The sequence below is a fragment of the Megalobrama amblycephala genome, linkage group LG7, assembly GCF_018812025.1.
Source record: "Megalobrama amblycephala isolate DHTTF-2021 linkage group LG7, ASM1881202v1, whole genome shotgun sequence".
NCBI lineage: Eukaryota > Metazoa > Chordata > Actinopteri > Cypriniformes > Xenocyprididae > Megalobrama > Megalobrama amblycephala.
This window is the reverse complement of record NC_063050.1, coordinates 32234900-32260071: the sequence shown is the minus strand read 5'-3', so window position 1 is coordinate 32260071 and position 25172 is coordinate 32234900. Positions and strand designations below refer to the sequence as shown.

The following is a 25172-nucleotide window of genomic DNA, read 5'->3' as shown; positions in this document are numbered from 1 at the left end:
ATAGCACTTTAAAGCAACAACAAGGTTTATACAAGCGTCACAAAACTACCCATTTCTTTAATCTTTTTAATAAAACAAAGAATCACTGAGAACAAGAGTGCTGAAACATACTGATCACAAAAAATAAAGTTTCAAAACAAAAAGGACAAGCAAGGGGAACCAAAGTTAGATGCACATAACAAATACTGTCATTTTATTGTACATCTTCAGTACCCATTGTATATCTCACAAACATTCAGCAACCGTTGTTCACACATCTGACATTACAAAAAGGTCTCTAAAACAAATGAAAATGACAAAGTTCTTATGCAGTACATGGTTATCACTTGTGATTCAAAGTTCAAGGGTCATGAAACCTTAGACAGCATCTCCACAGGCTAGTATGTCTAGTCTCTATGTGGTTCCTCTGAGGTTTAGGGCAGCAATGCTCCATCAGCACTGATTTAAAAGCAGTTTCAGTGTGTTACAATAATCGTTGATAGTATGGGTTAACAGCAATCTGAGATGGGCTCTTTCAGACCGTACTCACTGAGCGTGCTCAGGAGACGCACAGCTCTGCTGGTGTGCTGAGTTGTTGGGCTGCAGAGACTGAATCAGGCTTCTCTTGTCCACTCAACTGGCTGGAAGCCATTTTCTTTTTAAAGAGACGCAAACTCAGTTGCACAAGTTCATTGTCCACCACTGGAGCGCTGGTGTAGATCTGCTTGGTTGTGCCCTACATGAGGAATAAAGACGCATTAAACCAAATACTGAATCATGAACACCTTTATTAAGCCAATTATTAGGCTTATTTAAAATTAATAATAATAAAAAAAAAAACAGCAACACTTTTAAAGTCACTGACACATTCCACAGCAACCCTCACAAGATTAGATTTATGTTTTTTTTTTTTTTGTTTGTAGTGGTGGTGGTGTTGTTGAAAGAAATTAATATCTTTATTCAAAGTATATAATTGATCAAAAGTGACAGTTGAGACTTCAACATGGTTACAAAAACAATTCTGTTTCAAATAAATACTTGTGAACTTTCTATTTATGAACAAAATCCTGAAAAAAAATTAAGCAATGTGATAATGTTTCTTGAGCAGCAAATCAGCATATTAAAATTATTTTTGAAGGATCATGTCACACTGAAGACTGGAATAATGATGCTGAAAATTCAACTTTGCCATCACAGGAATAAATTGCATTTTAAAATATATATATATAAAAAAAATGGAAAAGTTGTATTAAATTGTAATAATATTTCACAATATTACAGTTTTTACTGTATTTTTGAGCAAATAAATGCAGTCTTGGTGAGAATAAGAGACATCTTATTGACCCCAAACTTTTAAACTGTAGTGCATATTACTTTGTGTTTTTATCTCACCATCTATTAAATTTAGACTGAAAGCTTGAGTAAAATGTAATTTGTCTGAGAATTCTTTGCAGCTTAAAAGTGGTGCAGGAAACACCAGATGGAAGTTATCATCTATACTCTACTCATAATATTAACTTCTCTTGATTCTTCCTTTGATGCCATAAAAATCCTCTCTAGGTAGGCAGTTCCAGAATAGAGCTCACTTTCTCAATACAGTTTCAGAAAGCCCAAGTTACACAAAAGAAGTGCCCCCAATTAAAGGCCATAAGAGCACCTTGTCATTTTTCAGGAGCTGTCTACGTATGGCAATGTCTCGGCGAGCACACAGCGCCTTGCAGCAAGGGCCCAGGCTCCTCAGTAGGTTGGCCCTCTCCATTCTTCTGTTGTATGCAGCCATGTTTAGAGCACCCAGATCATGCTCTAAGAGTTTATCAGCATCTATGGATTCATATTTTGAGATTCAATTCAGTTGTTATATAGTCAAATTTATTTGTATAACTATTATTTATTACCACAAAAAATACACTAGCATATCAGTAGAGCTTCATTTATATTAAAACTGTAGCATTCATTCAAAGGTATTTTGCACATTCACCTTTAGGGTCTTCCAACTCTCTGGAGCACACTTCTTTAACTCTGGCAAGGAGCTGAGGCCCAGCTAAGCGTCTGGACACTCCTGCTCTGAGAAGCACAGCCCCTGGGGTGAACCGCAGCAGTGCTGCCCCGGGAGTTCTGGGCTCCTGCTTTTGCTTGGGCATCAAACTGGACCAATCTACATCAATCACATCCAGAGGCCCTGAAACAGAACATGCAAATGGTATATTATAAACAGTCAAAATTTGGGGTTAGAGGAATTTTGAAATGGTCATTACATAGATTATGCTTATGGCTTTGAGTATGTATCAGTCTGTGAAATAGGAATCTTTGCATTTTCTGTTCAAACTGGAGAAAAAAAAAAAAAAAAGAAAAAGAAAAAAAAAGTTACATGTGGTCAGATCTGAAGGGTTTTTTTTTTTCCTAGAATGTCCACATTCATTGGTATAGTCACAATCAGTAGCGGCTCCTGATTGTAAATTTAGGGCAGATTCTGGGTCTTAGCGCTAGTTTATGATTAACAATTTTTTTCAAGCTTTAGATTCTAATCGCTAAACACACGCAGAACACTTTTGGCAGAGGTTGCGTTATTCAGCCGGAGGTTGGCGCTCTAATGTTAACTGACAAGGTTTTAAGTACACACGACGATACGCACATAGAATTGCCTTAATGTAGCACTTACTGCCTCCGAATGCTCTTTTAAAATCCTACAAGTTGTGGAGGAATTCCAGTGAGGAAAAAGTCACGTCTTTTCTCATACTAAATATAGCATGTTTAAACTAAAGGATTTATACTTTTATTTATTTGATACGCTACTCTACTTGGAAGAACAGACATGTCAACTAGCTACTGACCTGATGCAGACTAATATACTCATAGCTGAAGCGGATTTATATCGTCTTGGTCTGGAGTGGGGTATACGCAAGCTTATGTGAAAATAAGCAGGGCAGTCTGAAATCTGCCCTAATGGCTCTCCATTAGAGAACGCTGCAGTTCCATTTTTCACCACAGATTTACATTGGAAAACTGTAGAGCTGGGGATGGCTCAAGAACCCGCTGCCCCACTTAGTATCATTATACAAGCCATACGTTAAATTTTAATACATCCTGCTCACTTTACGTCTTAAAATAGTCAAAATACGAAAAAAAATTTGCTGCAGAATGCTGAATACATTTACAATTTATTATTGATTCAGCTTATATAGAGGTCTATTTTTTTTGGATGAATATTTCCGTAGGGCTCTGCCTCACTTGTCCAGAACCACAGCTGGTCACAATGCAAACTTGCGTGTTTTGCATTTGATCATATTTTTTCATGAGGGCAGTATCCAAATCAGAACACATGTACTGTGCAGACAGCAATGAAAACAAAAACACATGGCAAAAGGGTGGTGTATGCAATGCTGCCACATCTGTTTGAAGTGTTCTTCATCTGATTTAACTGGATTCTGTGACACTATTGCAGGTGGACTGTGGGCCCCTTCTAGAGGGTTCAGGGGGTATGCTCCACCAGAAGAAAACTTTGTATGTTTTAAAATTAAATTAATCAATTCTGGTGCACTTTGATAGCAAAATTAAAATCTCCAAAATTAACATCTTTTCAGTGGAGGGAAATGTTTTTGCTATGTCTTGTACCTGGACTTAGATGTGATAATCCAAAATTATTTTTGATATTATTATTAACAAAATAAAATGAATTTTTCATTAGTATATTAATTGTTTTACAGTAGTAAGATTACAACACGTATGGCTTAATTTCTTTGCATTAAACCCTTAAGCTTTTATTCTGGCCATACTAGCCATTAGCATCTGCTCTGGAGGTTTGTTTTTTTGTGAGACATGACAGGGGATTAGGTATGAACATAAACAGTGTGTAATCAATGTAATCGATTACGTCAACACATAATTCCAGCCAAAGTTGAAAGTAATAATTTTTTCATGCATTTGTTTTTTGTGCAAAAAACTTTTCAACACAGTAGTAGTTCAAGGAACAAAACAAAGAAAATAGGAGAAAATATTTTAAAAAAAATCCATGTCATGACCCCTTCAAACTCACAGTACATGCAGAGATGGAGTTCGCTCTATTTACTGTGAACCAAGTCATGCTTCGCTCTGAAACATGCAGCATAACATAATTGCATAATTAAGCCTTTTGCATATTGCAAAGTCATATTGCGATTTCGATTTTAGTTTGATTAACAGATTTGCCAAAGCATTGAAGCACAACAGAACGTTACATTTTATGTAACATGTTATTATGTGAAGTGTAAAAATATTTTCGGTTCATTATGAAATTGTGGTGGGCAGATTAGACTGAGGCAGGCCGTTTGTTTGTGGTTTGAATGCGTTTTCACGGGACCCTGTTTTTAAGTGGTGTTACGTACCAGAAATCTTTTCTTCATCTTGTTGGTCATCCCTCTTCTGACTGTCTGCCAGAATCTCATCCAGTTCATCATCACTGATTGGCTCATACTCCTCACCACCTGACACAACAGACTGTGCATCATCCCCCTTTCCGTCCTCTTCTTCTGAAAGAATGAGCAAACACACATACATACATACAGTAAAATTGAAAAATCTTCTTATACATCAGATTACAGTTTGAGAAAGGGGGGGGGACTTACCATCAAGACTATCCATTTTCTCTGGTTCAGATGCTTCCCCTTGCAGGTGTGAATTGTCAGCTGGTTTATCTACATCCATGAGGGCTTCTCTGGGTAACAGAGGTTCATACTCTCCCCTCTCCATCTTAATTTCACCTCTGCTCTTTGGTTCCCTGTGAGCTTGAAGGTCAAACGGAAGCATCCTTTCTCGTTCACGCTCACGGTCCCTTTCACCACGCTCACGATCCATTCTCTCATGTGCCAGCAGCCCTTCAGGTAAGAGTCGTTCCCTTTCACGCATCTCCCGTAAGTCTCTCTCTCTAATTGGCTCCCGGTTGCCACGGAGGAGGGGCTCTCGGCCCCGCCCACCCCACTCACGAAGTTCTGGTTCCCAGTCTCTCTGTTGGGTTTGTGGATTTTGAAGCTGCCGGTGATCCTTTTTCTCACGCTCTCGATCCAACTGATCACGCTCTCGTTCTCGTTCTCGTTCCCGTTCTCGTTCCCGGTCACGCTCACGGCTGTCGTAGGAGCCGGCTCTGGAGCGAGCCTGACGCTCAGACTCTGGTGAACTACGACGAGAACTATGACTCCGAGAGTCCTGCCGGTCTGTGAAAGCAGATAAAAGTGTTATGGAGAATTCAAAACTTTGACATTACAATAACAACGGTTTTGGTATTCTTTCACACATCATTCAGAGGAGCACAGTTTAAATACACAAAATGTTCTGATTTTTTTGTTGTTGTTGTTAGTTTTAAATCTTGCCATTTTTATTAATGCATATTGTTATCATTATTTGTTTTTCTTTTCATTAAATACTGAGAATGAAATGAGGCAGATTTTCCTCATGTAGTATATCTTTCCACACAGGCACTCTACTCTGACACACTATTTTCCTTAATTTTGGGTTGAACTAATTGTGAGATTCCAAACAATTCCCCCCCCAAAAAATAAAGAATACTAAGAAACTCAAAGTTTCTATGAAGAGTCTCACCTGAGGAAGTACTCCGACTGGGTTCCCCTCTCCGAAGCTGATCAATCCTCGACTTCCTCTCTCCTCCTATCTGTTCACTGGCCACTGCTCTCTCCCTGTCTCTCTCCCTCTCTCGTTCCCTCTCCCTGTCCCGTTCTCTCTCTCGCTCTCTGTCTCTCTCTCGGGAATTGCCACCCTGCATGAGTCCTCTGCGGGACCTCAGCCCCTGAGGGCCTTCATCCCGATGAGCCGACTCATTGGAAGGCGAGCGTAATCTGCGCGAAGACGCACGACTTTGGTTGCTGCCCATGCTACTGCTACGCTGCTGCTGCATGTCTGCTTGCTGCGGTTTACGCAGCATATGTTGTGGCAGTAACGGTTGTAAAGGAAGAGACTGTATCAGCATCGGAGGGTCAGGGAGCAGCGGGGCGATTGGGGGGTCCGTACGGTCCCGGCCCCCACCACGTACACCCCTTCTAGGGGGGCGCTCTGAGGGAAGCAGCCGCTCTGGAGGCCTATCAGATGGCAGGGAGGCAGAGGAGCTCTCGCCTCGCTCTGGTACGTCTTCATCAGACCAGTCACTGAAGTTGGCATCAATTTTAGCTGAGAGAGAGCTCTGTCCAGCCGTTAAAGCTCTCTGGGAGGGAAGGTCGTCCTTGTTGATTGGCGGGGGTGTACGCGGGCCTCGTCGTCTCTTGCTGAGGGGGTGTTGGGCGACCAGCTCGTCCTCAGAAACATCCGACTCGGGACCTCGTGAGCGCTTGCGCTTCCTTTCTAAGGCTTTCTTCTTGGGCATCTTGCGAGGTGAGAGGAGAGCCTGGGGGGCTTCAGCTACAGTGGAGGAGGATGAGGGGGGCTCAGGATTACTACGGTCCCCTTCTCCAGATGCCGCTTCCTCCTCTTTACGGTTCTTCTTCAGAATTTTCTTCTGAGATTTAGTCTTTTTCTTGCCCTCCTCATGAACGGCTGATAATGAGTCTCTCTCCTCCATAGGAGGGGGAGTGAGGGCAGCAGGAGGGAGGTCCCTCTGCTCTTTTCCCCTCCTGGATTCAGAGATGCCTGTAGCAGAAACGTCTGGAGCGTGTTCTCCACGTCGCTCTGCTCCTCTTCCTGCTCCTCTCTCAACACGGGAATCCACCTCCTCGTGTCGGCCACGGCCTTCTTTTTTATCGCCACGCCGCTCTTCATCCTTCCAGCGGTTGGGTTTGTCGTCAGTAAAGGAGCGGACAGGCGAGCGAGCAGTCTCCTGAGGACGAACCACTTGACTCAGCAGTCGGTGCTTTTCACCTGAAATAAAACCATACATTTTATGTGCAAATATTCTGTGTATGTGCACAATACACCTATAAGCCAGGATATGCTAAGAACATGTTTTCACTAAAGGGAGAAAACATAACCTTGCACTTGTTCAGTTGAAATCATACCTTTCTCCTCAGTGCTGTTGTAACCGTCACTGTCTGCAGGGCTAACATCTCGCCCTCTTTTAGGAGATGGCCGTGGACTGGGAGTGTTCTCAGCACGATGTCTCTTACGACTGCAAACAAAAGGGCAAACAGTATTTAGTCTATAATTTTCAAAATGCTTACTGTTCAAAAGTTTGGTATATAAATTTTTTGTTTTTGAAAGTCTCATGCTAACAAAGTGTGACGAGCAGGGCGGGCGAGAGCCATGAGGGAACGGCTCTAGGCCGGTGACGCGAGTGATAATGAGAATCAGCTGCGAGTCGCACCGGCCGTGAATCTCTCAAGGAGGAGCGACGACAGAGGTATGTACCTTCCCGTACATACGAAATGTGTTACACCAAGGCTGCATTTATTTAATCAGAAATACAGAAAAGTATTATAAATCATTTTCTAAAACATTACAATTTAAAATAACTTTTATTTTAATATATTTTAAAATGCAATTTATTCCTTTGATGGCAAAGCTGAATTTTCAGCATCATTACTCCAGTCTTCAGTGTCTCATCAGAAATCATTCTTATATGAAGATTAGGTGCTCAGCAAATATTTAATATTATTATCAATGTTGAAAACAGTTGTGCTGATTAATATTTTTGTGGAAACCATCATACACTTTTTTCAGGATTGTTTGATGAATAGAAAGTTTAAAAAAAACGTATTCATTTGAAATATATATTTTTTAACAATTTTGAAGTCTATCACTTTTGATCAATTTAATGCATAATTAATGATTACATACGAATGCATGATATATTGATACAATATACTGGTTATTGGCTGCTGTATAAGATTTAAATAAACTGGTATCAGTTGATACATATCCCTGATACTGGATATTTTGTATTTATATTTTCTTGTATTTTTACATTTAAATGACATTTGGAATCAGTTAACTGTGTTGTAATCTTTTGCAAATCTCAAAATGAATATCCATTATTCACAATGCTGTGATGTCTAAATTTATTTTTATTTGTAATTTATGTAGACAAAAACAAATTTTAATTTTATATGACCAATAACGAAGAATAATTATTGGCTAATCTTCATAGATAATATTTTCAATATTGGTCTTACAATGATAAGAAACACACCATAAAATGATAAAGAAAGTAGCACCAGCATGTAGTTATTAACAAAGTGTTATACATTTTAACAGCCATGCAGTAATATTTACCCAACACAAGTATTCCAGAGAACTTGTATTTAATAATACTAGAGTAATAATACTAGAGCACTTACGTGTTCTTTCTCTCTTCATGAGCATCTCGGACAGAGCGGTCATCTCGTGGCTCATCTCTTCTGTCCCGCCTTTCTTCCCTTCCTTTATCTCTCTCCTCCCACTCCCTCTGCCTTTCCCTCTCTCTTTGCTCCCTTTCCCGTTCTCTCTCCTTCCTCTCTCGTTCCCTTTCTCTCTCCCGCTCTTCTCGCTCTCTTTCCCGTTCCTCCCTCTCTCTTTCCCGCTCCCTTTCTCTCTCCTCCCTCTCCCTCTCTCGTTCTCTTTCTTTCTCTCTCTCCCGCTCCCTTTCCCTGACTCGCTCTCGTTCCCTTTCAGCCTCTCTTTCCCGTTCTTTCTCCCTCTCTCTCTCCTTCTCTCTTTCTCGTTCCCTCTCTCTTTCTCTATCCCTGTCCTTCTCTCTGTCACGGGTGCGGTCGTCTCGTCTGTCATCCCCTCGATCGTTCCTTCGATCATCTCGCCTCTCTTCACGCTCAAAGTCCTCGCCACGGCTCTGCTGGCGGCCAGGAGAGGGCGCTCTTTGTTCTGTTGAACAAAAAGAAAATCTCCATCAATAACACCAAAAGTTGCTCTCTGTGCCCTCTGATTTTAAAGCATAGTTCACCGACTTCTCCACTTAATTTAAAGTTATCAGAAGTGACATTTAAATTTCGATCTGTTCCTTTAACAGAACTTGACAAACAATCTTACACCATTTACACAGAAGAAAATTGCTGTTGCTGAGCTCAGAAGCCTTGTTGCCATTCGGTCCATCAAGTTTTAAAGCTTACTGAAGTGTCAGACACATACCAATCACCATTTTGTGGCAAATTCCTTTCACTACAGCAAAAAGGTGCTGTTATGACACATGCAATTTGAATATTAGGTATCCAGAGTGACCGGTTAATCTTGTTCCGTTCATTCAACAGTAGGCATATTTAAATCCCTTTTCATAATTGCTTCAAAAATGTGCAGAGATGTCTGGAATCACTTTATTAAATACATGAAAATACAGTTAAGTGCAAGATGTACAGCATCAACATGTAATGAGAACACTATAGAACGTTGTGAATTCTTTTTTTGTAGCGCACCACAATGGCAGTAAAACTTTCTGGCTAGCATGTAACTTAGTTCAAGTTCACTTGCATTTGCTTCCTTTTGTGCAGACACAAGTTGTAATGTTGCGTTTATGTGTCATATAGAACGGGTTTCAGTTTACTCATGTTCATTCACTCTTCAGCTCATGCAGATGAAAACACTGATGCATTATTGATAATCTAGCAGGGTTATTTTTCTAGTCATATTTTCTTAGTCATTTTTATTTGTCGACATTAATTTTCGTAAGTGTTTTATGGGGTGTAACGGTACATGTATTTGTCCCGAACAGTCATGGTTCAGTGCAGTCAGACAACGAATACAGTCAGTCACAGGCGATCCACACTCCAATCCAGAAGGGGGCGCGCACAGTAATGCAATGCTGTTTGCTAGCCGCCACAACAGGAAAGAGAGCAGAAGAAGAGATGATCTTTGCACCAACCCAAAGCAAGAGTTCAGATGGCACGTAAGAGCTCGCTAGTAACCTATACGCTGAGTTATGATTAATTTTTGTGAGCACTACACAAACTTCATGGAAAGGAAACCTGGACGCCAGAAAGCGGAGTTGCTTTTGGAAAGTTTGATTTTGAATCAGACCGCGACTCCAAAAGGTGAGGTGCCTAAAGATTCCCACCTCCACAATGATTTATTGCTTGACTTTTTTGAATAATATAGAAGATAAAGAGCTTAAAAAAATAGTTGCATATTAAATTGCAATCGCAATATTGGTAAAAATAATTGCAATTAGTTTATTTTCCAAAATCGTTCAGCCCTACTTATCAGTCACCTCTTTCTCGGTTGTCACGGCGATCTCTCTCTGCATGTCCTCCCCGCCGTTCATCTCTGGGCTGTTCTCCTCTCTGTCTGTCGTTGTCATAGCGATCACGATCAGTGTTCCTCTCCGAACTCCTCTCTCTCAGACCACTGCTGCGGGACTCCCAGCTGTCATGCCCACTAGCACTGCTAGCATCAGTCTGTGATGCTCTACCACCACGAGATGTACCTGAAACACAAAATTATCACATCCTCTGCATAAGTATTTAAAATTCATTTTTCAAGTTCTCATATTATTGCATTACTCCTTAAAAAGTAACAAATAAATGTTTCATTTTATTCAAAGTACATGATGCATTGCTTTTACTAGAATTTTCCATCTCTCCACCAGCTTGCAATTGCATCTTTTTTTTAACTTTAAAGTGGTATTTTTGCTGTGGAAAGTGCAAGACAGGATTCTGATATATAAAAACAGCAAAAGTAATTTAGCACAGTTTAGTTTGCAGCTTGTTTTAGGATTTACGGGTGTTGCAATATACTGGTACTTATAATTGAAAAATGTAAATATTAATACTACACATACGATATATCAAATTATTCACTGTCAGTAATTATTAAACATTAATTTAAATTGGGCGAACATGAAATCATGATCATTTAACACTATTGAGTAGTTTTCCTTTGTCATTTGTTGTTTGAATATTATTAAAAAGCAGGTAAATTAGGCTGCTGTTACTTTAAGGGTGCTTTCACATACGGTTCAATTGCCTAATCTGTACCAGACTTCGATTGCTCCACCTCCCCCTGCCAGACTGTGATTAGATTTTATTATTTGGGACCGAACCGCAGTGCGTTTGAGTCATCAAAGCAGCATCTGGTAACAACGGCGCAGGAGAAGGCAGCAAAATGCATAGCGCTGCTCACCTGACTTTCATATTTTTGTTTTTGCACTATTGGTTTTGTTTCCAAACCTTCAGTACATAACGACACTTGCATCTATCTGCCCAGAATGTACTGCAAATATACAGCTCTCTGCTTGCAGTGTGTCAGTCACGTCAGGAAAGTGAGTGAAACACACAAACACAAATTTTAGCAAATCATACTTGCACGATTTAGTTTGACTGCGTTCATATCAGCAGTGAACCATACCAGAGTTCACATGAACCGTACCCCTTTTTAAGTGAACTCGGAGTTCGGAAGACAGGGTTCACACCATCCAAATGAACAAAACACCAAAAGTGCTAGTGTGGAAGCACCCCAAGAGCTAAAGCAATGATCCAATATACTATTACACATGCATTTTCTTTCTCAACTGTGTATGTTTACTTAAGACATTACCCACTGTGATTACGTGAATACTCTCCAAAAAGGCATTTTGACATGTTTGTGTACACCTTAGGCATGTATCCGAAACCCATTTGCTTATCAGCGTCTAGGTCCTACTCGGAGCACGAACACAGAAAACCACCTAGAGGAAAGGGTATCTTTTGTGGCTTGATGCGCTTTTAATAACACTGTTTAAAATCAAATATACCATGATGTGGTAAAAAGTAACCATGTAGAGAAATTCTGACAGTTTTTTGGCTGACAAAGATGTTATATAGATGGCCCACAGAAGATAACAATCTTCTCACCTTTCTCTGTGGCGTCTGATCCACGGCCCCTCCCTCTGCCTGTTCTTTCAGCTCGAGATTCGTTCCTGTTGTCCACTCTACTCTCATTTCTCATTTCCTCCCTTCCATGTCCTCTTCCATAATTCCTTTCCTCCTGGGTTGTTGTTTCCTCCTTTCTATGAGTTTCATTTCTTTCTCTCTCTCTTTCCCTCTCTCTTTCTCTTTCCCTGTCCCGTTCCCTATCCCTATGCTCCAGGGATTCTCGTCCTGAACGGTCTCGTGTTTCTGCTGCACGGGCATCCCGAGTGTCTTTGACCTCCCCACGGTGCTGCCGCTCTTCCCGGACATCTCTTCTATCCCGTTCACCGCGGCGGTCTCGGTTGTCCCTGCAATCACGCTCATCTCGGGAAGAACTCTGCTCAATATCGTAGTCTCGCTCATCACGGCTGCTGTCTTTCTCACGCTTCCCGCGGCTCTCTAAGGGCAGAAAGGAAATTAAGTGAGCAATGGAGTGTATCCACAAAAATTTGAAACAGCACAACAGTTTTTAACATTGATAATATTAAGAAATATTTCTTAAGCACCAAATCAGAATATTACAATGATTTCTGAAGGATCATGTGACACTGAAGACTAGAGTAATGATGCTGAAAATTCAGCTTTACCATCACAGGAATAAATTACATTTTAAAATATTTAAAAAAAACAAAAAGGTATTTTTAAGGGTGAAAAGTATCGCAATTCTATCTTCTAATGATTCGACTCATAATTTTTAAAAATTGATATTCTAAATGTCATGTTAATAATGTGATGTTGACGGAACACAGAACGGATTCGTTCTTCATACCTCGCTTAATACATCTGAGATGATTTCACAGATGCCAAATCTTCTAATTGTGATAACTGAACTCTGGCTAATTTGGTTCTTCAAATGAATTTGCAGATTGGATTAAAATATCTGGAATAAATTGAGATTACTGCACGTTCTTGTGTTCCTCAAAAAGGGCAGATGCATCGATACTCGAAACCACAATCAGCAATTGGCTGGCGTCAAGATGGCAAAGTAATGAGATCTTAGAATTAAAAAACACACCTGACACCTATTTGTACAAGCTTTACATTTTTATTTCAATGTAGTAATTACAAATTAATTTAATTTTACCTTTGAAGCGGATTTATGTGACAGCATTAATTCAAGTTTAAGGCCCATAAACTAACTGTGCATCATGTGTGTGTGACTCCAGCACAATTATTAGGTAATTATTCCCTCACGAATAAATCTCTCAACGAGTAAAACTATATTATGATAGACTACAATATTATTTTCAAATTTATTTTTTAAATCATTATTATTGTCCGTTTCACATTAGGGTAAGAAAGTAGCAGTTGCTGGAACAGACTTTAAGCATCACCTCTGATTAAAAAGATGCCATCTAATCATGTTTACATGAAATAAGCCTGCTCCTGAGCAGGTTTAAGCTTAAGAACCTGTTGTTATGACAGAAAGTCCAGGATGAATGAACGTCTTACAAGTTTGTAACAACATAGGGGTGAGTAATTAATGACAGAATTTTCATTTTTGGGTGAACTCTCCCTTAAATCAGTTGTTGTATCACTGACTCAATGTTTTATGAATCTTTATAGATGAACTCATTAAAAAAAAAAAAATAACTGTCTCATTTGTTCGCAAGTCATTAACATCAAAAGCCAAATACTCTCTAAATGACTGTGATGTAGAAACGTGTCTCACCATCTCTGCGCTCATGCCGCCTCTCCTGCAGTGCTGGACTCCTGTCTCGCTCTCCTCTCCCCCTCTCCCTGCCCTGCGAGCGATGACGGCCACTGGGGCTGGACCTGCGAGGGGCAGGTGTTGGTGAGGGGTCTCTCTGGGGGGTTAGTGGAGACCGGGAGCGGCGTGAAGACTGAGTGGGAAGGGGTGAGGATGAGGATGGAGGAGGGAGGTCTCGTTGGTAAAGAGGAGAGACAGAACCCCGTCTGTGGCGAGGGGATGGGGAGTGTCTCTGGGCCGAGGAGCCAGAGTGTGAGGAGGGAGAGTGGTGTTGTCTAGAGAGAGGGGAGGGGCTCCTACGGTGACGGGGTGGAGTTCTAGACCTGAGAGAGAAAACGGATAAGACTAAATTAACAGTTTGTCCCACAATATCTCTAAAACATACTAATGATGCAAATTAAATGTCAGGATATGTCACTCATCTCTGTCAGTTTTTAGGGACTTAAGACTGTGACACACCAACCGATATCAAAGAACTTGCATCTGGACCAAAAATTTGAGTTTGAACACACCGAAGACAACAGCCAACATGCAATTAGCATAAATGTTCTGTGCATGCATTAGAAGAAATAACTGTCTATACCAGCAGGGGGCAGCAGTCTATATTCATCATTCAAAAATTACACCATGGGTTTGGTGTGTCATGGCCTATAAAGCCATTAATTTAGTTAGATGTGTCGCATGATTCTTCAGAAATCATTCTAATGAAAAATTAAAAAGTCTTTATGTCACTTTTGATCAATTCAATGCATCCTTGCTGAATAAATGCATTAATTTCTTATAAACAATTATATAAGGATTTGACTGATGATTTTAACACTTAACTCTGGATAAAATACTGGAAGACTCACAGATATCTCAATGATATATCAGAAGTGACACTGGATTAACAATATTTAAGTGCAGCTCTTCTCACCTCTGCTGTGAGGTTTGTTTTTGGGAAGCTTGTTTGGGGGATGATGACTTCCTTCTGGCTGGGGGAGACACTTCTCTTGAGGGTGGGGAAAGACTTCCAGAACGTTCCTCTGATGTTAATGAGCGTTTGGCTTTATGGGAACTATCTGATCGGTCTCTGCAATTAAGGAAAGGTCAAAAATTGATATTTATATTGTTTTATAACATGAGCAAATACAATACATAATAGCGGAGTTTCCACTGTTGGGCCAAAAGAGTGCGCATTACTGCATGATGGCCAGTTGTGTTTCTAGTGTTACTTCCGGGGCTTGATCGGGCCTCATCAGGGCTTCCTCTGGGCCAACGGCCAGGGGTTTTTGTCCCGCCGAATCCACCTTATTCCTACACCCCATGACGCTTTGCGTGAATTATGGGTGTAACTTCCATTACGCTGTAAACAGTCAGTGAAAGGTTCGCTCTATGAACGCAATAATACTTTTTTTTTTTTTTTTTTTTTAACTGGGTACAATGAGATGACATTATTCTGCTCGCCCTTCAACCAACGAACATTAAAAGGATATTTGTAAAAGCATCAACAAGGTACTTTCAACAGACCATGAAAAAGCGTGATTCATTCCACAGCAATAACGGACGGGTTAAATACAACTGTAGTGATATATATTTGTATTATGTAATAGACGTTGCCTTAATAAAAAATGTTCATTAACTTCAGCATTGCGTGATACTATTACAAAGTGATTTCTGTCATTTTTACAGATAATAAACTATCTGTGAAAACAAACCTGGAAAGATATGTGTGGATTTGAGGAGAAAAACGAGAGATTCTTAGTGCATTCCATTGAATTATTAATGGGATATATTGTAAATTATATCGGGAGAACAGACCAGATGTGCAGTATATGTTGTCCTTTTTTCATACTGTTACAGCGGTATGCAAAAGGGAAAAAAAGAAAATAATCACGAGGAAAGAATGCAGCGACTGAAAAGAGCTCTTGCTCTAGATATTATTGTTATAACACGTTATGTTAAAATACCAAGCATTATGTTATTCTCATGCTGTCTGAAAATAAAACATGAAAGAAATATTGACAGCTCATTCAGTCAAACTGACAGATAAGCTTTATTTGTAGGGCAACCTCATGATTTGAAATGATTTGTTTCAGTCTTTTTAAATGGAAGTTCCCCAAACCGGAAGTGCCACCCATAATTCAAAACGCAGTAGGCTAGTCAGGAATAAGGTGGATACCTTGGTCCAAAGCGAGCCAACTGGGGCTTGAGGAGTGGTCATGAACAAAGACCTCAACATTTAAGACATTCCAAACATTTTCTGCTCAAAACAAACTTTCAGACACCAGCAAGTATTTGAAATAACTTCCAATTGTGATCAGATTTGGATTCTGATCACTGTATGAGGCAGAAATATATTTGTATGAGATGCTAAAGGCTAGGCTACTTAGGCTAACCATTGCGGTAATAAATACGCATGTGATTATGGAAAATACCAGAGACCGCTTGAAGAACTCAAATCATATATGACTATTATTGTGTATTCATTTGGTTTCATGCTTCATCTGTCTCTTCCCGTTGCCTTTGTTTGCCCTGGCTCACACTGGCCAGACAGTGGAAAAACGGCTTATGACAATCTATAAGTGCTGTCACGATACCATTATTTTAGTAGTCGGTATCAATTTCAGTATTATTTCATGATTTTCTCAACCAATTTTGGTGCCATAGCAAACACTATTGGAACACACTTCCTTGCACTCAACAGAGATGTCTTTGATTGTCTTTGAATTGTTAACACTGCAAAAGCATACTGTAAATAGAAACCTTTTACGCTCCTCAGAGCAGAAACACATACGCAAGGTTTCAAAGCAGCCATTTATCAGAGGGTACCAAATAGATGCAATACTGCTGAAGCTGCAGAAAGACTGGTAGTGTCACATTTTTATAATTTCAGTATCACTTTTAACAATACTACAAATCTGATACTTGTATCATATACTGTATGTTTTGTGGATTTCTTTTGAAGGTGACCATACCTGCGCTTTTCTTTTTTCTCTTTGTGTTTCTCCACATCTCGTCCTCTTTCTTTGCCTTCTTTAGGTTTGTCCTCACATTTCTCCTTGTTTTTGTGTTTATTTTTGTGCTTCTTCCCAATCACTGGGTTCTCCACAGGGACAGGTGGAGGAGGACTGGGCGTCCGTGGCCCTTTTCTTTTTCCATGGCCACTCTTAGATGACCTGGTCAAAAAAGTAAACAGCAGTCAAGTATTTTAATTGATAAAAATCTGTTTAACTTCATCTAAATGGTAATAATTTTCCTAACCTGCTGTCTGTCTCCTCTGTCCTGTTCTGGTCAGACACTGGAGAGGAGATGACTGAGGAAGTGGAGGACTTTTTCTCTTTCTTGCTGGAGTTTCCACCCTTCCCTGCTCTATGTTTGGGTGAGCCGCTGGATTTACGGGATGAGGGTGACCCCTTAGAACTGGTGCGTTCAGGAGAAGCCTAAAACAGATCAAGAGCACACCTAAATAAAAGTCCAAACATAACACCCTGTAATAAAAGGACAATTACAGTTTTTTAAATTCACTTTGGTACTATTTTCACAATTAAGGTGTACATTTTCAAAACTCTTAGTACAAAACTCCAAACTGATTACACTTGTAACACAGCTAGTCATTCTTTCAAAACCTGATCTCATGCTTTCATTCTAGCTGTACATATTTTCATTTTAAATAATCATTGTTTCAAACACAAGATCATTGTGATATGAAATGAGAACATTTAGTTTAAATCACAGAAACACAACAGTATGTTCTTCTTTCAATTTAGTACTTTTAACAATCAGTTCATTCAATAGCAAACAATGCAAGATACATGTTTCAAATCACCCTTGTTGCTGAAATATTTACACAGGCTATAGATGCCACCTCAGAAAATACACGTACATTACCTAAATTACATAACTGACATAAAATCCATAATGTTTGTAATAGTATTTATTCAGTGTGTTATCAAAAGTTGTAAAGTTTGTGTAGAACAGAGTTTGCTGCCAATACAGTAAATGATCTCACTGTACCATATGACTGAATCTATACTGTAGTTGATCTATGAAGGATGAGTCACAATAATGTGGCAGCCTCTACCATGGTAATGCCTTTTCCAAAATTGTGGTCATCATCTAAGATAAACTGCTTATAATTCATTACATTTGATTATCTATATCGGAAATTGCAAAAAAAAGAAAAAAAAAAAAAAAAAAAAAGAAACTATGCCTATAGAATCAATATCCATAGAAATCCATAGATGTACCAAATGATTCATTGATTTACCATCAAGATAATTTGGATTAAATAATAATAAACAAATGTATTAAACTGAACGAAAAGAGATGCAAATGAAAAGTTTGATAGTAAAAGCATTTTGAAAGGCAGTTACTGTGAATGAAACACTTATTTTGTGTAGTGAAAAGGATACTTTGTGATTTTGTGTATTGTACTAAAAGAATTGAAAATATGCCGAAATGTTTGAAAAAAGATGATCTGTTATGATATTAGAACTAAGAGTTTTGAAAATGTACACCTTACTTGTGAAAATAGTACCAAAGCGAGAAAAAAAAAAAATATATATATAATACTAAAATGAACATTAACTGGGACTTGTTTATTCTGGTCTGTGTTCAAGTAACTTACCCTGTCCTTAGAAGAACTACTGGTCCTGGTTTTGGAGACTGGTTCCTGTTGAGAACATACAAGCCATTACTCTCTGTGTTGATAAAAACTCACATTAACCTTCTGTCAGTATTTGGAGTGTATGCAGTGAACTGTCTATGGTAACATGATAATCAGTAAAATAACTGCAAATACCATTATTTAAACAACTTTACAGTTCAAAGGTAGATTGACAAAAACAATGTTTTAAAAAAATTATTAACCTCACATTTCAGGTATACACATCTATTTACTCTTTTATTAGGCATTATAGGGAGGTAATATGGAAATAAAATGCCATCAAATCTTTTCTAAAGAGAGTCCGTTCCCTTCAGATAAACTTTCATATAAAAAAAAAACAGCTCCACGTTTTTACTATGAAACGTGCAGTGCTCAGAATTATTTCATTAAATCATTGCCTTCTAAGGGTGCCCCAATTGATCGGGCACTGACTATTATCAGCTGATAACAGCTTTGTATAGTTTGATTGGTGGTCTCTATAAAGGCAGATCAGAAGAGCCGGTACTGTTCTCCAAGCGACTTTCTAAGCTCCGAGACACAGACACATGGAGTGGAACACAGACAAGCAATGTGAACTTTGAGCTTCGGGTTCATGCCTAAATGGTTAAATACACACAGAAATATGTCAAAATGCCCTACTTGGTGAGTATTTGCTTAAACACCGTCAATTATGTCTTCGTGAACAAACAGTTGGGAAATAAGTTGCATGTGTAACAGTATATTAGATCAGTGCAATTAGGGCTGGACGATTATGGCCTAAAATCAAAACCTCGATTAATTGAACATTTTACCTCGATTACGATTAATGAACGATTTTTTTTTATTTTTATTTTTTGCCCTCATTAGTTCACTGACAAGGTTTATACTGTAAATATCATTGACTATTAAAAGTGGGATTTTCTTTTTCTTTTGAAAGAGTGATCAGACATGACATAGCTCATTTTCAGCAGTTATTTTATCTATGGTTCGTAACAGATTTCTGCTCATTGTAAATCAGATAAAGATAAATTAGCACAGTTCCAGTATGTAATGAGAGCGATTGCGTGTGTGAATTAGTCATACCGTCTCTCTATTAATTGTGAGGCTGTGGGTTGTAAATAGTTACTTCAAAAGTAGAAAAATATATAAGTTTTGAGTTTCTAAGCTACTTAACTGGACAGTGCTGACAAATAGTTTCTGTGTTCCTCTCTGTATGAGCGTTCATGACACAGTGCAGCTGCGCGAGCACAGTAACTCGAAATAATATACATCCAATCGTCTAAAATCGCTTGAATGTCTAAACTGGTAAACCTTAAAACTAATACAACTGACAAAGTTTAGTGAAGACGCAAGGCTCAGTGCTCGAGCGCCATCACTATGTATTGAACCGGCGTTCACCTCCGTGTTGTTTTTATGCCACTGACTGGACGGGGCAGAGTCACGTGGCTACACACGCGGTAGTATGTTTTTAAGGGGGAAGTATTAACAGGCTTAAAAAAACTAAATAATCGACATGGGAAAATTATGTCGGTTAGAGATTCTGAACATCAGTTTCGATTACTTTTCGATTAATAGTCCAGTCCTACGTGCAATCTGCCATAAAGTGACATCAGTCTAATAAACCTGCTGCTGTCTTTGTCATTAATGTTAATCGAACAAGAAAAGACAAAGAGAAAAATCACTCATTGCTCTTAAGTAGATTTAGAAGGATTAATCTGTATTTAATTTATATACTGAAGACTATGCAGTGTTTTACATTTGAGTTCTGTTTTTTTTTTTTTTTATTATTTATTTTACATGAATGCTATATTTGTTAAGCTCCAAGTTGCTCCTATTCACCTCTAAGAGAGGGAATGGAATATGTTGCTTGCCAATAAATAAAAATTTGTCAATTCATAATACTTTCTCATCTCCTAATTTTTTTTATACTTAAAAAATACATTGTTGTTAAGAATAGAATTATTTACTTTGGTGATCGTATCAGCAAATACTGCTTCCAGTGATCGGTAATCTGTGATTTGCCTCAAAAATCCTGATCAGAGCACCCTTATTCTAAAGTTTGGCCATCAGATTAAGTTATATCGCGATTCCCGTTTTTCCACCCCCAAATTTAAGAACTCTTGAAATTAAAATTAAGACTTTTATGACCTTAAATTTGATACAACTGAATTTAAGGCTTTTTAAAACTTTTTAAGGACCCACGAGGACCCTGTAACCAAATCTAATATACCTCTTTCTTGATGATGATCTCCTCTCGTTTGTCCATGTTCTCCTGTTCCAGCTTCATCAGCTCACGTTGAATCTTCTGTCTCTTCATTTCAAGAGATAACTCGTAATCGTAGTCACCGTTATCGGAATCTAGTAAAATCAATGACAACTATATAACTGCTGGGAAAAAAAACTGACAAGGAGAAAATAAAGCATTACCTGTGATGAGAGGAAAGACTGCCCTGCATTCAAACCCCATACATGTATGTGCATTGATCAATGTTTATATGCTAATAAAAGCCTAAAATCTAAAATTAAACCCGTTCATATAAAGTGGTCATGTCTCTTCAGAAGACTCGATTCATATGGAGTGTCAGTTAAAAATATTCCTTTTTCTTTTCTTTTTTTTAAGCATTTCATTAAAAAATATTTTTGTGTTTCAAAGATGAAAAAGTATTATTGGTTTGGAATGACAAGAGGGTGAGTAATTTATGACATAACTTTCATGTTTGGGTGAACTATCCCTTAAAATGTCTTCTAATCAGATGCAACAACTTTGTGGGTACTTTGGAGAATCTTCACCTTCACGACTGGCCTCCCAATCTGCGGTCTCCTCCTCACTAGCTGGAGTGCGCTCCTTTGTGATTTTAATATCCTCTTTCTCCCTGTGCCTGCTACGGGATGAATCTCGCTGCTAATGAGAAACACATTTTTTTTCCAATGTCAAACAACAATCAATCAACCATGGCAATATCTAGAGTTTCACTTCTAAATTTTGTTTTTTTCCAAGTAAATCTAAGTTGTTAGAGCAGCCTACTCTGGTTGTGGGTGAAGTGGGTTCGTCTGCGTCTCTTTTCTGAGCGTCACCATCTACATCCTGTCTCTTATTCTTCATCCTCTCCCGGAGATCCCCAGGGGGCCTCTCAGCTGACCTGCAGACCAGCACACATGCAGAAAGTCAAGTATTCGGCCAAGAATTTGAGCAGGTACATTTAGAAAACAGCATCTCTTCAATGGAATCTCACCTGTTGAACGTTCCAGTGAAGCCTTTTCCTCGTGATGGGGTTCCATGTGTGTATCGACACGTGTTACCGTAACTGCAGTTCCCAGTCTTTAACCAGTTTCTACAATGAGTCTGCAAGGGAAGACAAATATGGGTCAGTCTGTTGCATTTATACACTTTACAAGGGCACCTGAGAGAAAAAAAAAAAACAAAAAAAAACGTCAAAACCCAGTGAGCTACTACTTAGACAGCTTGACAGAGCATGATAGGCACCAGAAATACTGCCTAGGTACGCAGCTCACCAAGTTTCCTGAGCACCACAGTGGGTGACGAGCATCCCTACCTCTGCTGCATTACTGGCCGTGCTGGGCCCGAGTCTCTCAAACACGCTGGGCCTGCGGGAGGGGGTGGTCGTGCTACTGCTGCTGTCCGATATGGTCTTTGAATTCTCCACTGTAACCTTCCGCCTGATCTTGGACATTCTGCAGGGCTGCATTAGAAAAATGGCAAATAAAAGGCACCAGCATTCTGAAGCTGAATGCAGTGTTGAAGTTAAGACCAGTTCACTGAGTCAAGATTGAGACCAGAAGATGGTCAAGTTCAAGTCCAGAACGAGTCTTCGAATCGAAAAAATTGCCTTAGACCACTGTCATGGACTTGGGAGCAAGAAGACATGTCTTGACTCAAACTCAACTTTCCTCTGGGTTTGGTCTTGACTCTTGGTCTCAACTGCAACACTGGATAAATGGTCTTACATTAATTTTAAGGTAACATACATATCTAACTACCTCAGCGGATACAGCCTATATTATTGTGGCCTTAAAGTAGAGTTTGAAATCTGGTAATTGCGACTTTTCCGAGCACATGAATGACCAAGTGAAGCGGGAAACTTGGAATTCTAGATGAGACACAAGCTCCTGGGTTGTGACATTGGAAGGGGAGTGTCGCTTTGAAACATGGTGAAAACAATGATAATAGATGTATAATATAGCTATAAGCTAAATACAGATCAGAGCCTGTACCAAATGGTGTTAAATCTCTCAATTTTCAGTTTCAGATATAGCTTTTGGGAATTATTGTTTACAATATAATTAATTTGTTTTGTACTTCAATGAGTAGGTTTCTATACTTTTTTTCCAGACGTTCGTGATTACTACTGTATTTTAAACTACTGTACAAACATTGGTGAGGAAGATTTATATCAAGTACCAATACCTATTATTAAAAGCATTACACAATTATAATCCACTTATGAGTACAAGTCTCCAAAACGACAACAGCAGCCTGAGATTTAAATGCAAACTTCCATGACTTAAATATTTCATTACATTTTTTTCTGTCTGAACAAAAATGACAATTTCAAATTATTTGATATTACCTGTTTTCCCACGACCATGGGATCCCGTTCATTGTAAACATTAGCACAAGCAAATTAATCATATTTGTGCAAATGCGTCTGCCTGCCTCTTTTTCTACAAGGCGCATTAACAATATTCAAGCTATAGCTAATAGTAAGGCATGCGAGGTTTCACTGAAAAGGTGACTTTTAATAATTTCGTGTTTAAAAAGGCATTAATTTGCAGAGCCGCGCGGTAAGAGCCGCATATAATGCCGCGCGGCCTACATTGATAGCACAAGCCTCGGTAACTACACCACTGAAAACTGCAGCTAATTTACCCGTAAACAAATACAAACATGCACTTTACCCGAATATGAATGATGCGTCAAGTCCAGTTTCATAGACTGTTGGGGATAACCTCCTAATCACATGCAAAATTCTTGCAAAGCGGTCTTCCCCTTAGCCGCCGTCATGATGCTGGCGAAACAGCGCAAACTGCACACATACAGCTTCCCGAAGTACTGGGGAGAGGAGGATTATGGGAAACTGGAGGTCTGGTCCTTTTTTATTAAATTTTTTTGTCTAAACTGTTCCTTAAAAATAAATAAATAAAATATACATGAAAATTGTAGTTAGTAATGTTATCTATTAGATTACGCATTTAGGTAATGTATTCTGACCACTTTTTTTTTTTTTTTTTTTACTTTTTGATTATTTTTTAGCTAATTCGTCGCATAGGCTTCAGTAAGATTTTTCACCATATGAGACAATATAATGCCTTTTTTGTTATAAAATGGAGCTGTCTGCAACAACCATTAAGTTTTTCTGTTTGTTTGTTTGGGTTTTTTATGTGCTAATGTTTTTCTTTTAAAGTTTCTGTACCATACATTATTGCCTCAGTTGGTAGCCTACATAACTACCAGACTTTAGTATTAAATCAGTGTTACTCTTTTTCACATGCATGAATGAAAATATAAACATCCTTAATCTTTTTTTTTCTCCACAAATAACACTTATGGCTTCACTATAATGATCACAACTTTATACTTTTTAGATGAGATTTTGTATTATGTATTAAAAGAAGATACTCTGGCAAAAGTGGTCGACAACAAAAAAAGTGCCAAGAGGAGATTCATGGTAGCCAAATAGGTTCTGACTGTGGCATTAAAAAAAATAAATAAATAATATTAATAAAAAAACTTAAACAGTAGATGCTTCACCTTGCAGATACAGCCTTTACATAGTTTTAGACATGAATGGATTGGTGAGTAATTTTTAAATTAATTTTAAATTTTTGAAAACAAACAGGTGAACATGGCTCCTTATTGGAAGTATCTAATTCTGTCTATAAGTATGTCTACCAGGACCCCAGAAAAGAGCAGCAGGGCCTGTCTCGTCCCCTGATAAAGCACCTGTGCCCACCTCATCCTCTAAACTTATGCCTACCTCATCCCCAGAGGAAGACACTGTGCCCACCTTGTCCCCTGACGAAGCACTGCCTCATCTCCAGGAGAAGAACCTTTGCTCGCCTAATCCTGTGACGAAGCACTTGTGCCTGCCTCGGTCGGACCCTCCAGGTGCCCAGAAGAAGGACCTGTGCCCTCCACATCCCAGGACGAAGCACCATGCCCGCCTCATGCCCAGAGGAAGCACCTTTGCCCGCTTCTTACCCTTACAAAACACCTGTGCCTGCTTCGTCTCTTGACAAAGCACCAGTGCCTGTCTTGTCTCCTGATGGAGCACCAGTGCCCGCCTCGTCCCGAGAGGAAGCGCCAGTGCCCGTCTTGTCCCCTAATGAAGCACCTGGGCTTGCCTCACCCTGAGAGAAAAGCACTTGTGTCCTCATCCCCAAAAGAAGCACCTGTGCCTGGTGCCTCCCCAACAAGCCATGCCTATGGAGCATTGGAGCTTTGGTAAGTCCCACATATCTCTCATTTTTACTTTTAGATTATTTTTACTCAGATTAATAAAAAAAAAAGAAAGTAACATCTCTACTTAAAACAAAAATATTTGTGTTATCTTTCGGTAGAAGTGATTTGTCTTTAGATTTTCAATCAAAGTCCAAACCACTCCGAAAACATTCCATAAGAAACAATATGGCTATAATTGAAGAACTCCTCCACAAAATACTTCATTGGACGCTCTTTCTGATAAATGGAGCATAACTTCTCCTCTGCTCGGCTCGGCTCGGCTTAGCTTCTTTCTGTTACAAACTCAATACCTTTCTTTTGTTGAAGATCTTGTGTTCTGTCACACACTGGCTTGACTTGAAAATCCACAAACGATGCTTGATACAGAAGAACTATAAAATCACATTTAATAACCATAAGGAACAATATAGATATTGCCAAAATGAGCTGAGTGACGTTATCAAGTAAGCTGCTGTTCAATTTGCAGAATGACCAGACTGCGCTCTCCTGTGCTCAGGAGTCTGTACAGTCTGTACTGTAGTGTTAATCAAACTCGCCAAATCCAAACTACCAAGGACACAAGTCCAAACTCACCATCATTTGTATTGC

At 39.2% G+C, this 25172-nt stretch overlaps 1 protein-coding gene across 2 annotated transcripts; it reads right to left on the bottom strand.

Moving 5' to 3' along the window:
• Positions 1 to 52: 52 nt before the first annotated feature.
• zc3h13 (zinc finger CCCH-type containing 13) lies at positions 53 to 23185 on the bottom strand. Of its 2 annotated transcripts, none has more exons than XM_048197095.1 (21): positions 23021 to 23185; positions 21658 to 21804; positions 21337 to 21446; positions 21129 to 21243; positions 20894 to 21005; positions 20334 to 20461; positions 18086 to 18130; positions 16720 to 16898; positions 16434 to 16634; positions 14393 to 14548; positions 13438 to 13799; positions 11709 to 12164; positions 10088 to 10303; positions 8232 to 8751; positions 6954 to 7063; positions 5551 to 6816; positions 4581 to 5165; positions 4341 to 4484; positions 1958 to 2158; positions 1637 to 1800; positions 53 to 715 (listed from the first exon to the last, which is right to left on the bottom strand). In XM_048197095.1, the coding sequence occupies exons 2-21, from the start codon at positions 21793 to 21795 to the stop codon at positions 539 to 541; spliced, it is 5385 nt and encodes a 1794-aa protein (XP_048053052.1). In that variant the 5' UTR covers positions 21796 to 21804; positions 23021 to 23185; the 3' UTR covers positions 53 to 538. The 2 variants fall into 2 exon arrangements, with proteins under 2 accessions (XP_048053052.1, XP_048053053.1); XM_048197096.1 differs by having other exon boundaries at positions 4341 to 4481.
• Between the last annotated feature and the right edge of the window lie 1987 nt (positions 23186 to 25172).